The 13,734-nt window shown below is 36.5% G+C and overlaps 1 protein-coding gene and 1 long non-coding RNA gene across 3 annotated transcripts; one reads left to right on the top strand and one right to left on the bottom strand.

The window, feature by feature from the left end:
- Positions 1–6,258, bottom strand: LOC113613769 (uncharacterized). Its single transcript, XR_003430358.1, has 5 exons — positions 5,516–6,258; positions 5,361–5,431; positions 3,014–3,120; positions 1,967–2,119; positions 1–1,241 (listed from the first exon to the last, which is right to left on the bottom strand). It is a non-coding gene; the product is annotated as an uncharacterized LOC113613769 (long non-coding RNA).
- KRT222 (keratin 222) lies at positions 1,262–11,912 on the top strand. Of its 2 annotated transcripts, none has more exons than XM_027094721.1 (6): positions 1,262–2,006; positions 5,420–5,548; positions 6,273–6,493; positions 8,084–8,160; positions 8,340–8,475; positions 8,882–11,912. In XM_027094721.1, the coding sequence occupies exons 1-6, from the start codon at positions 1,911–1,913 to the stop codon at positions 9,108–9,110; spliced, it is 888 nt and encodes a 295-aa protein (XP_026950522.1). In that variant the 5' UTR covers positions 1,262–1,910; the 3' UTR covers positions 9,111–11,912. The 2 variants fall into 2 exon arrangements, with proteins under 2 accessions (XP_026950522.1, XP_026950523.1); XM_027094722.1 differs by having other exon boundaries at positions 1,985–2,088.
- The last annotated feature ends 1,822 nt before the right edge of the window (positions 11,913–13,734 follow it).

Here is a 13,734-nt window from a genome sequence, read left to right as displayed (position 1 = left end):
AAATTCATTTCACTTGTTTCTATCTTTTGATATGACAACTAGAAAGTTTAAATTACATACGTGGTTTGCATTTGTGGCTTGCATTCTATTTCTATCGAAAGCACTGCTATAGGGTAGAAATACCCGAGAGGCTCGTTTCAGATGCAGATTGCCAGGCCTGTCCTCCGGGGAATCTAGTTCAGCTCTCTGTATTTTAGGCAGAGAACAGCAGGAGCCAGATAAAGCAACAGGAGTTTAATTCTTTCCTGATTCTCCTCCCACTATCAATGCCTGATTCTCTTCCTATTTCTCAGTTGCAATTACCAAAAAAAGAGAATCAGTTTGTCCTAAATAATCATAAGTGATGCTCTTCAGTCAGAGCTTTTGCGTCAGGCTACCTCATAGGTCTCTGACCTACAGGTTGTTTATCCTTAGGTCAAGTGTCCAGCCCAGGCCAATCCACTGTGACCAGTGGGGAGGGTGGAGGAGGCGTGGGTCAAATGAAACAGAGTACAAGAATGACCCGGAAACTCGCCTCTCAGCAGGGGCTCTGGTCTGCCAGCTTTCTTTGGAGGCGACTGTGGGAATGCCCAGCATAGATTGGACGGCCAGTAGTGAGTTAATTCAGAAATTAAAAGAGCATGGTGCACATTCAAAGGCCCTGTGAGCACTAGAGCCAAAGATTGATTATTTCCTGAACTACACTCCAGATACACTTTCAGCCAAGCCACTCTACAAATAACAACAGTGATAGATCTAATCTCAAAAATATTTTGAGTCATATCTAACAACCAGCTTGCCAGGCTAAACAAGGAATTTAGGTGGGGAGAGACATAATGCAGGGGCAGATGGGACAATATTTGGAATACAGCCAAGGAGTCAAAGTCCCAGTCCCAAGGATGCCATAACATCACCATACGTCCTTGGGAAAGATGCCCTAACCCCTCCTGCCTCAGGCTTGTCATCTTTACACGTTACAAAATGACAGGGATTGTGACTACTGAACGGAATGACAGTCGTAAACGTGGTTTTTAAAGTTAGAAGAGCTGCACAAATGTTATATTTACAAGTAGGAGCTATCATTAACTCTGTTTACTCATGAAGGAGTAACCCCACAATACATCTTACCTCAATGAACACATCCTGCTCAGGGACCATCTGATCGTATTTCTTCAACCTTATTAAAACGTTGGAAATGTTAACGGTCAGCTCTCATACTCTCTTAGCGCTTACTTCCAGCCATAGCTTCATCTGTAATGTACCTTCAGGAATTCACCACAATATATCAAAGCCTGCGGTCAGACCAGCAGCCCACCATGAGCCACGCAGCATGTATTTAAGAGAAATACTGTCAGTCAGTCCTGCGGCTGATGACAACTGTCAGCTGAATCTGATGGTAGCTTTTTCCAATAACTGTCAGAATATTCAAGGTTTACAACATATTCTAATGCCCTCCCACAGCATTTCTGTGTAAATTATCCAAATGGTGAGGAAAGCCATAAAAGGAAAGCTTAGTTACCATGTTTTGAGCCCAGATTTATTTCCACGCAATATCTTGGGAAAACAAAATACAATTTTCTTTATGTTATGCCCCATTTCCTTTCCACAAGCTAAATTAACTCCCCCCCCAAACGTGCTCAGTTTTAGAGAACCAATTCAAGAATACTGAGACTGTTTTCATTTTTCTGTTACTTTACAGAGAGCCTGACACTTCTACTAGATTAACAACAATAGGAGAAAAGCGTTTATCAAATATTTGCATAATTGATTAGAAACCCGGGCTATCCGTGGCTTCCGGAAAAAAAAGGAGCTCTGTATCTTTAAGGCTCCATGGAGCTGTCTCTGCGCGCGATGCAGACAGTGCAGGTTCTGCGGCAGAGACTCATCCTATCGATAAGGTTCTGATAGCCAAGGTGGAGGATGGGAAAAGAATGGAGCTGTCCCAGCTACTCAATGAGATCAGGGCAAACTATGAAAAGCTCCTCACCAGAAATCAGATAGAGACCGTGCTCTCAACAAGGATCCAGGTAATGATTTCATACAGACAGGCATCTTCCAGGATAAGGAGACAATCCATGTCTATCCAATTCCTGTCTCGGCCTCTCTGAGGTACAGTATTTCCTTTTCAATGCAGCATATACTGGGGAAGGAATTTAGGTTTTACTGCAAAGTGACTGGGACTACAGGGGGAAAGGCTGTGATTATTCCTGTTAAATAACCATTAAATGAATGTTGATTGATACATTTGATTTTTATATAAATCATGAGGTTACTATCATTAACAAAACACGGAATCAACATACAATAAAATGGTGCACTCTAATCTCTTTTAGACATCCTACAGGAAGGAACATTTCAGATACCCTTCGAAGCTATTATGGAGTTATTTATAGAGATAATATAAATAACATCTTTAAAATGACAAGCTTTATAGTAAGATTTATTAGCTTCCACACTTGGCAAGATAAACCTAAGTAAAATATTTCTAAAAGGTTTCTATCATTTTTTAATGAGTTCTATTTTATACCAGATTGTTATAAATAGAAATCATCTGAGTATGTGAACATGGCATTCAGAAACAATGATATAAATTGGGACAATCAAAATTGCCAAATCGAAAATGACTTTCTACTTCAATTACAGGTTTTTGCTTTTGTACTAAAAGATGAGAAATGTTTATTTCTAATACTAAGCATGCAATATTTAAGTATTTTTTTAAAAGAGAGTCAAGTTAAATAAGAGCTAAATCCTAATTTCATAGACTTACTTTGTTTTAAAATGACAAGCACCTTTAGTAATAAATTAAGGTCTCATCTCTAAACAAATGAATAAACAACTCTTTTAGAAACAAAGATTCAGAAATTCAGGGTTTTTTTTTTTTTTTTGGTTTACCTATCATATCTGAGTACAAGTTCTATTCCAAGCACCCAAACACAGCAAAGAGTTTACTTAAGAACATACCCAAAAGGGAAAAAATATTGCTGGGAAATCATAGGACATTACTGCATGCAATTCATTTTTAGTGACAACATACATTTAACTTCTGGATAACATTTTCGGTCTTCATAAAGAGTTATCAGCATCGTAGATGAAGCAAATTCACTGGGATATTTGATTTAAGTGTTGGAATAGTTCACTCACCTTTTACAAAGAGAAGAAAACAATTAACAGATGGCAATTTCTAAAAATTATAAGCCAAATAAACATTTTATTTTGCAATAATAGAAATACAAGTTATTTAGTTTACAAGTCATTATGCTGAAGTGAATAAAGTGAAAAAGCAAGACTACAGTAAGTTTTGTTTCATCTTCTTAACATAAAACTACTTTAGGGGATGTTTTTTCAAAGAATTTAGAAAATCAACTGGAATAAATTCAAGGAAGCCTGATTACTTATTTATTACAAAATAAACATAAGCTAATTTAGTTATTTACTGCTGTATAACAAACCACTCCAGAACTTGGTGGATTAAAACAATTGTATTGTCTTTCACGATGCTGTGGCTTGACTGGGTTCAGTGGGGGTTATTCTTCTGCTGCACATGACATTGGCTAGGACTTCAGTCATCTTGGGGCAAAACTAGGTTGGGACATCCAAGGTGGCTCACTCCTGTGTCTGGCACCTTGGCAGGGCATTTCTGGAAGGCTGGCTCAGCTGAGACAACTGGGCCTGTTTCTCTCCATCTGGCCTCTCTACATGACCTCTGCAACAGGGTAACCAGATCTCTTACATGTTGGCCCAGAGCTCCCAAAATCATAGGAGTGGAAGTCATCAGGGCTTCCTAAGTCTTAGGCCTAGAACTGGCACTTCAGCTATATTCTACTGGCTAAAACAAGACACAGGTTATCCCAGATTCAATGTGGAAGAGGACCAAACAAGGACATGAATTTGGGGAGGTGTGATTCATGGGGAGCCATCTTCGGAATCTAGCTACCACACAAGCCTAGCTGCCAGTTCCTCACTCAACATCCAAGAGACCAGCATTTTTATGCTCTTCTATTTCCAAAATTCTTGTCATCCTCTTTTGTAGTTGCTCTGATATGTGTTGCTGCTTGGCTTTGCCAACTTAACACTAAGAATAAGTGATACAACAAACCAAAAGAAATGAATGAATTTTGTTGTCTAATACCTCGCGCTAAACTTTATTGACTTTCATTTAATCCAATATTTCCTTTTAAAAAAAATCTATTGGGCTTCCCTGGTGGCGCAGTGGTTGAGAGTCCACCTGCCGATGCAGGGGATGCGGGTTCGTGCCCCGGTCCGGGAAGTGCAGTAGGAGCAATGTATGCAATTGATTGCAGTATTTTGAAGCAAAAATTAGAACTTCTTAATGTATTTATAAAAATGCATTTTAAAATGTAAAAAATTTAATTTGGTGGTACAGTAGATTTTTATTTATTTATTTTCTGTACGCGGGCCTCTCACTGTTGTGGCCTCTCCCGTTGTGGAGCACAGGCTCCGGACAAGCAGGCTCAGCGGCCATGGCTCACGGGCCCAGCCGCTCCGCGGCATGTGGGATCTTCCCAGACCGGGGTAGGAACCCGAGTCCCCTGCATCGGCAGGCGGACTCTCAACCACTGCGCGCCCTAACATGCCTTCTAAGAAAGGTAAATCAACAATGGGTTCTCTTAATACAGAAGTCTATTATAGAATCTCTAATGGCTATGATAACTTAACTCTCTAAATGATTCATAATACACTTTCTAGCAGTATTGTAAATTATCCTGTAAATTATTGTAAAGTATCCTGTCCATATACCCAGTCCTAGAAATGATCGATTTAGGATATATAGCTGTTTATCTGCTTTTATGAAGCAGCCTACAAGAAAATATGGGAGGGTGGGCAGTAGCTAATTTTCTATCTTTCTTCCTTAATGATAACATAAACAATAGAAAGTTAAGAATCAGAGGTCTCAGGACTTCCCTGGCAGTCCAGTGGTTAAGACTTCGCCTTCCAATTCAGTGGGTGTGGGTTCAATCCCTGGTTGGGGAGCTAAGATCTCACATGCCTTGCGGCCAAAAAACCAAAACATAAAACAGAAGCAATATTAACAAATTCAATAAAGACTTAAAAAAAATGGTCCACATCAAAAAATTAAATAAAATAAAAAAGAATCAGAGGTCTCAAACTTAGGTCCTGCAAACTTACTTCTCATTAAATGTATTTTTCTACATTTCATAGACTGTCATGGTAGGAAAAGAATTTTGAGGTTCATTTTACATCCTAGAAAACTGAGGCTGAGAGTGCAATTGACTCGCTCATGAACTTAATTAATTAGTAACGGAGCACCAAGCAGAACACACATTGGTAATTTAAAAATTTAAAGAAAAAACTATTTGATTCCTGTACTATTTTTCTATAACTGCTTTTAAATGTCTCACTTTCAAGAGTGCTTTTGTTGTTGTTGTTGTTGTTATTGTTGTTGTTGGCTTTCTTCTAGTTGGAGGAAGATCTAAGCAAAAAAATGGACAAAGATGAAGAGGCTTTAAAGGCGGCTCAAGCAGAACTCAAGGAAGCCCGACGCCAGTGGCATCACCTGCAAGTGGAAATTGAATCTCTCCATGCTGTGGTGAGAATCATCTCAAAAGCAACTGGCCCATTGAATCCCCAGATGTTATCTGATTAAGAGAGGGAAAGGAATAATGTCCATTACTGGCCAGTGAGAAACTGAAAATCAGACCACTGAATTCCATCCATGGACCTAGTTCAACTACTGCCCTGCCTCCATCATGGCAATAACTATTATCAATTCACTCAAGGTTTATTCACACCTTTAAAAATGAAATAACCCCCGCTTATCACCCTGGGGTTCTCTAATTGTGAGAGTAGGGGAATAGAGTCTTTGTCATTATCCAAAGTCATAACAGTGGGGAGTCTTATCCATACCACTGAGAATTCTAATAGAAAAATATTTAAACACTTTCTGAAAATGCCTTTTATAAGCAGTCTGCTCTGGCTTTGATATTTAATATTCTATATTTTTCAATATTTAAGAAATCAAATAAATTAGGGTGATAATAAACTAATCACACTGCAGATTTTTTTTTGGCCATAAGAATTATCACAGGATTCCTTTGAAATAGTAAGCTCTCTAGCTGTAAATAGAAAATACAACTTTTTAAAATTTGGGTCATACTTAAAGCTGTAAGGAAACACCTCTTGCATAAGGGCTGTACAATTATTGCAACCTTTTTAAGAAAGAAGAGAACTCAATAGAACAAAGACATTGCAAATCAGATTTCAGAAACACAGTTAGTTTCCCTGATTCACTGATGAAGATCTGTACAAAACAGGAAAGGGGCCTTGAAAACTCCCTACATGCCAGTGAACAACATTACCAGACGCAGCTGCAAGACCTAGAGGCAGTGATTGAAGGACTAGAAAAAGAGCTACAGGAAGTAAGGCGCGGCATCGAAAAGCAGCTTCAAGAGCATGAGATGCTCCTCAACACGAAGATGAGGCTAGAACAAGAAATCGCAACTTATCGCCGCCTCCTGGAAAAGGAAGAAATCAGGTACCTAATTCCATACAGTGAATGACCAGAAATACAGAGCCATTTATGTCACTGAGATAGAGAAATTAAATCTAAAACCCATCATCACCAAGGCATGCTCACGGAGTTCCTACCACAAAACAGGATTAGTAGGCACTGCAAAAAATATGTGGGAGAACTATTTCCAGCCTCCCAAAATTATGAACAGACTAGCCAAAGTCAGGGACATTAGCTACAACAAAGAGCACAGCAAGCCTAGAACAAAACGTAAACAATTCTCTATCGCTACAAAAATGACCTTCCTTAACTTTCTCACTTTCCTGGCCATTCACCCCTTTTAGAATTAGTCAGTGCCTTCTATGGACCACCCACAAAGAAAGTTTGAAAAATTCACACATTACCACATTTCCCCTCCCACAAGGGCCCACTCCCAACACACATCAAACACCAAAATAATAATAACCATTATTATAACCATAATAATAATAATAATGTTATTATTATTATTATAGTACAACCACGGAAAGCAATGTTGTTCTGAGTACATGATTTGAAAGATTTCCAGATATCCTGGTAACGAAAGGTATCAAAAGAGGAATTCTTATTAATTCACATAATTTCATAATCTGCAATCACTTATAAGGTCATATGGCTTTCGGCACAGCACAATGTACAATTTTCCATGTTCCCATAAAAAGAAAACCTTTATTCCTGCTTACTTCAGAATTCTGAGTCCTCTATAAAACTGGATGAAACTACTTTCACCTATAATAAATCTCGACATTTACTAAATCTTTGAAAAACATAAATTGAATTAAAAATATGCCACTTACTAGCTAAGTGATGCTGGGAAAGTTACTGAATCTTTCTGTTCCTCAGTTTTCTCATCTATAAAATGGGAATAATATTGCCTACCTCAAAATTGCTGAGGATTAAATGAATTGTTTGTAAAGTGCTTAAAACAGTGCTATGTAAATATATATATAGCTATATACATGTAATTTATTCATTATGAAATAAAATGGTTGTAAATTTTATTTAATGCCTAATCATTCAAGATGTTGATAAAGTGGTCTTTAACATTCCTTTAATACAATTTTTAAAATTTTATCATGCTATATTTAAGATACACAGGTATCTTAAATTTATTTAAGATAAATATACAAAGTATCAAGAAAAATATAATGAACTCCCATGTTTAAGAAGTGAAACATTTACAATGTTATTGAAGTCCCCCCCAATCCCCACCACAGCACCTAAACCACACCCCCACCAATCTCATTCTCTTCCCTCAGTCTAACCTGGCTCCTGGATCTGATGCTTATGTCTCATTAGTCTCATTATATATCCCTAAGCAAAATGTGAAATTGTTTTGCATGTTTTTTAACCTTGATAAAATTAGCTACAATGTATCTTTCTTTCCCCACTCAATGTTATACTTGGGAGATTGTTCCCTACAGATAGAGTATACCCTTAGTTCACTAATTTTCAGTGCTAAGTAGTATTTCCTTTGTATGACTATACTACAATTTATCCATTCTCTTATTTGTGAGCATTTGTTTCAATTACATGCTAATACAATGTTGCTCCTATAATTCTTTCCAATTTCAGATATTATGGTTGCATCCAAGGTGGGAAAAAAGAACAAAAACCTACCACAAGTAGAGTTGGTTTTGTTTTACCTTCAGGTGAGTTTCTGATATAAGTTAACTAACTTAAAAAGTGAAGTGCCTGTTTATAGGGATTATAAATAAATACTCTAAAGTAGCAAAAACAAGCAATATTTGAATAAAGTTTGACATACAAATTGACTGTGAATAGTACTTCAACATTGTAATTTAATATTTCATAAATAATGTTTTCACAGCCATTATAAATGAAATATCTTTTTCAACAAAAGTCCCACAGAAGTATGAGAACGAAAAAGTGGAAACAGTGACCAAACAAGCAATATTAAATGGAAATGTCGTGAAAGAAAGCACTGAAGCTCATGGCACTATTCAGTACGTAAAAAATTTTGACTAACAGTGAACATATGCCAAAAAAATTAACTTCAATTGAGTAATCTCAGCAATCTTTGAACGTTTCCAAACATAATTTTATATATTGTGATTTTTAACCTGACATGAATAAATATACATAAACAAAAACTCAGATGAAGTACTCTATTCTTAATGGACCATTTTTCCAAAAATATAACCAAAACATGAGAATTCCATAGAATCAGTTAGACATTTTATTAATATGATTTTTAAAGAATATAAATAATAAATGCCACAATGTAAATTATAATTTAAAATGTAAATATAAATTACATTTCTTGATTTATTTTTCATATACAATACATATTACATGTTTTTTACTATAGCCATACTTCTTCATATAGAAAGATTTATTTTATCATTTCAGGACAGAGAAAGTGGATGAAGTTATTAAAGAATGGGAAGGTTCCTTCTTCAAAGATAACCCTCGATTAAGGAAAAAATCTGTTTCTCTTCGATTTGATCTTCATTTAGCAGCCACTGATGAAGGGTGTTTACAGACTAAGCAGGATAATCTACCAGATATAGAAGTCAGGCTTATCATGAGAAGATCATGCAGTATCCCCTCTATCAAACCTCCATCAGCAGCTAATTAATCCAAAGACAGTATTTGACTTGATGTGAAAATGACATTAGGTTGGACCAAGGTAGGCCTGCTGACCACCTTCTGTCCCAAAATGTAAGTTACTAAGTATGTATGTTATGACCAATGTATGACTCTTCAGAAAAAAAAAAGGGGGGGGGGACAAAATGTCTCTGAATCTAATTATAGCTGTATTTTTTGGACAGAGGGAGCGTAAACTCAGAAATTTAGTACAGTTTCTATTTTATTTATTCTCCAAATAGTCTTCTTTTTCCCTTGAAATTTTTATCAGAGACTGTAAGCATTAAGATGGTTTAGTTAAGCCTTTGAAATTTCACTCAGTGTCTGAACATTCTAAGGAAAATGGAATAGTCTGTTTAAATATGACTGTACTATGTTAAGAACCACACTGAGTTATTCATCATTATTCCATGACTGGTTATATCTAAAAAGATTTTTCTACTTAAAAAAAGAAAGCAATTATAAATGAACCTTTAATGAGGACTATTCACTTAACCAAATGTTTCCCTTTTGAGATAATAATTTGCACAGGTAGAAAAATAAAAGTTATTTTCTGTAAGATGTTTTGAGCAAACTATAGAACACACCCCAGGGCTAATTTGATGATTAAATTAATCTTCATCTGAAAGTTTTTTGTAATCATTATCTGATTTCCAGAGAGTTAACTTTATTCTAAGAACTTTAAAGTTTGTGTCCTCCCCCACAAAAAAATCAGAAGTCCAGCTGCACAAAAAGAACATGAAAGCTAGTTACTCCAATTACTAGAACAGTTAATCCAACCTCTCACCATCCCAACTTTTCCATCTGTAAAGTTAAATGTGATTAATTTGAGTCTCTGATGCAAGCATTAAAGATACTCTATAAAGTATTATAAATATTTCTTGCGAACATTTATGTGAATTAAGATAACAGTATTGTTCAAACATTTATGTGAATTAAGATAACAGTATTGTTATCTAAGCTAAGAGTATTTGCAGGATTTATGTTTTTAAATTGTTCAAACTCCAATAAATATGGATAGAAAATATATTTGTGAATAAGTCAAGTATTGTTGCAAAGTTTTTTAAACAACCTAATTTGTTTAATACAGGTATATTTAAAGACCTTAAATAATAAATACCTGTTTTAAAACATTAGAAATTTATAGGCTATCAATTTTTTTCTAAGCAGAAAAAAACATTGAGTACAACTCACCATACTTTTTTCCCAGCTAAAGTATCATCTAAGGGCTACAGCTGTTAGCATATTAATACAGCCTTTACAACTCTCCCTCTCTCTCTCTCTTCTTTCTTTCAACCAAAAAAAAAAAAAGTATATTTTAACCAGAAGAAAATTATGTTAAATAATCTTTAACATAATACAGGGAATCACATTTAAATTTTCTTTTGATTACATCATATTTCTTTTAGCCTGGCTTATTCTGTTTAGTGAAAGGGATGATTTTGTTTTGTCAAGGATACAACAGCATGTTAAGTGCTTATTCTTGCATAAGCATCTGACCTAAAATACATCCTACACATAAAAATGTTTTCATTCAATATTAGTTAAATGCTACTAACTTTATTAAAGCTTTGGAAATGCAATCGTATAAGCTATTGTACTAAAGTTACTGTACTAAGTAACAGTATCATAAATAAAGAAATATATCTAGTGTAATCTATACGCAGTGTCGAAAACTTAGTACTGGGCATCATGAATGTAACTGCTTGTTATAGTAATTCCACTATGCAGCTATTGTGTGTATTACATGTACATTTTAAAATACAGTACTTGAATTTATAACAGAGTTTTATTTGCTTTGGGGCATTTTAAATTGGGATATGAATTTACCAAAGTAAATGATACCACTACAATAAAAAAAAAAGTTGAAACATGAACTACAAACCTGCATTGTATTTGAGTTTGATACATGTTTTGAGTTTAATTGTTCCAATATTGTTAGCTCAATTGGGGGATGAAGAAAACTGTAACCAAGGTGCACAAAAGCACAATTTTTATACTTTTCTTAACAACAGAAAAATTAAGAAGAGTATATTCTAATAAATGGTATATTCTAATTAAAAAATAAAAATAATCCCATGATCCTGGGAAAACTATAATAACAGGAGCCACCATTTGCAGAGTGCTCGCTCTACTCCTGGCCCTGTACTCAGCATCTTCGTACACAATCTCTAATTCTTACAACAATCCCACAGATGAATGTTATCCTCACTTGATGGATGAATAGAAATGAATATTCTTCAATCTCTCTGAAATGGTTCAAATGCACCCTTCCATAACAAAATACAAAAGTAAATAATAATTCCAGTTACCAACAATTGCAGGATATCAGCCCTGGGACTGTCAGTAATGACCCATGTAACCAGGAAGGAATCACTTAAATTCCCTAGGCCTCAATTTTCACACCTGAAAATTAAGAGAAAGATGGTGGTTGATCAGAACTCCTATGCTGCCTACCTCACAGAAATGTTTGAAATGATATACATGTGAAAATATCTGGCAAAGCACTACTCAAATATACAGTACTATTTGGATGAAAATGGTCACTGGGAGAGAAGAATTTGTGAGGACAATCATAGCTGACGATGAGTAAGTAATAGTTCAAACACAAGAGGTAAAGAGAATTTTTTAAATTCTTCAATTACTGCCAGAAGAGTTATTCTTTCCCAGTGAGTTATCCAATTTGACCTGTTCTACCATGATAGTTTAAAGTACAAAATGTTCTCCAAAGTAAAAAAAAAAAAAAGTTTAAAATAATTTGAAAGTTTCCAATGGAATCATGTTATGGTACATGGGCCAAAAAATAAACTTCAGTTAAATAATATGTATACACACATTACTCAAATTAGCAACACATGAAAGGAAAGGAAAGGAAAGTCTGTGCACAGGGTAGAATTTAGTTCTATGTTTATAAGTTATGGCCATCATGTACACATAGATTGCCAACATTCATGGGCATACTACAAAGAAACATTTTGAAATAAGGTGTATGTGCAAACCAGTACAAGCCTTTTCCGGTTTCCCTCACCCATTTAGACCCTAGACCAGGATTAGCAAACTTTGTAAAAGCCCACATAGCAATTATTTTAGGTTTTTCGCACCATACAATCCCTGTAGCAACTATACAACTCTGCCCTTATAGCTGAAAGCAGCTGCTACATAAATCATATGTAAATAAGTGGGCATGGCTGTGTCCTAATAAAACTACAAAAACAGAAGGCAGCCCAGTCCTGGCCTGCACCTGCAGTTTGCTGTCACCTGCCCTGGACCCTCAAATAAGGCCTGTGGATGACAGACCATACCCCAGGTTCTCCAGGACCATTCTGTTTTCAAACATTTCATCCTTTTCCACACCATGTGTCAAAGTTCATGTCCCAAATCCCCAGGTATTTTGAAGGTAATGCAGAAGGCTGTAAAAACAAACCATACTTTGTCGAAGTCTACAAAACCTCGTGAATCACTCAGACCTGGAAATCTTCCGGGCTTCAATATTTCACAACAGTTTCTAGTGATAGCAACTGAATAGTCATAACTTCTGCCTTCACAGAAACAGCTGAGAAAACTAGCTTATTTCACCATTTTTCCTAGAGCCAGAATTTTTTTTTTAATATCCAGACTTTATAAGCTATTTGGCTCAGACAGAGTTCTGTTCTCCCTTTCCCTATTTTAAGGGGGAAAAAATCCATTGAAAAAAGCTTCATTAGAACAAACTACAGACAAATTGCATGGTTCAGTGTTTGGTTCAAAATCTTTTTTGAGTCACAGAACTCTTTGGAAATCTGTTAAACTCCAAACCCTCTATCTGGGGGTTAAAAAAAAAAAAGCATCTAAAAATTGTGTACAATTTTAAAGCGTTATATAGGAATAAACCTCCTAGAAGCAATTCGCACAGACTACTAGGTGTCCAAGGACTATGGGTTTTTCCTTGTTCTCTCCCATTTTCTCCTCTTTCTTCCTTCCCACTCATGGTTCTCATTCTACCCCTAATTGTCTCCCTCCCAGCTTCTTCCCACACTACTATAGAAAGAAATCAAAGAGACCTGGGCTTCACTCCCAGCTTAATCACTTACTAGTTTTGACTTCCCTGCTTGGAGCGGGGGAAGAAGTATCTCAAGGAAATATGAGCAGTGTCAGAGAGGAAAGCAGGCCAAGCTCCTGAATCTTGCTGCCAGAAAGAAAACTAAACTACTTGGTCCTAAGACTATCACTGTGGTCTACCATAAGGCGCCTGCAAGGGCTCCCAATGACTTCACAGTTACATGTAGCTGAACAGTCATGTTAATGATGCATACCACGTTTTCCAGGAATAATCACCATTCCAAAAGTCTGTCCTGCAGTTCCCATAAATATCCCTGTCCATGCAAGATCATATGTGCTGATGGTTGCTTGGGGAAAAATCAACAGCAACTCAGTGTAAGTTGAATCCACTCTTCAGTCTTTTTGTTGTGGCCTCTCCCTTTGCAGAGCACAGGCTCCGGACGCGCAGGCTCAGCGGCCATGGCCCACGGGCCCAGCCGCTCCGCGGCATGTGGGATCTTCCCAGACCGGGGCACGAACCCACGTCCCCTGCATCGGCAGGCGGACTCTCAACCATTGCGCCACCAGGGAAGCCCACA

The sequence above is a fragment of the Aethalodelphis obliquidens genome, unplaced genomic scaffold, assembly GCF_003676395.1.
Source record: "Aethalodelphis obliquidens isolate GAN/ISIS:26980383/991018 unplaced genomic scaffold, ASM367639v1 scaffold89, whole genome shotgun sequence".
NCBI classification, from domain to species: domain Eukaryota; kingdom Metazoa; phylum Chordata; class Mammalia; order Artiodactyla; family Delphinidae; genus Aethalodelphis; species Aethalodelphis obliquidens.
This window is presented reverse-complemented; position numbering and strand designations above follow the sequence as displayed.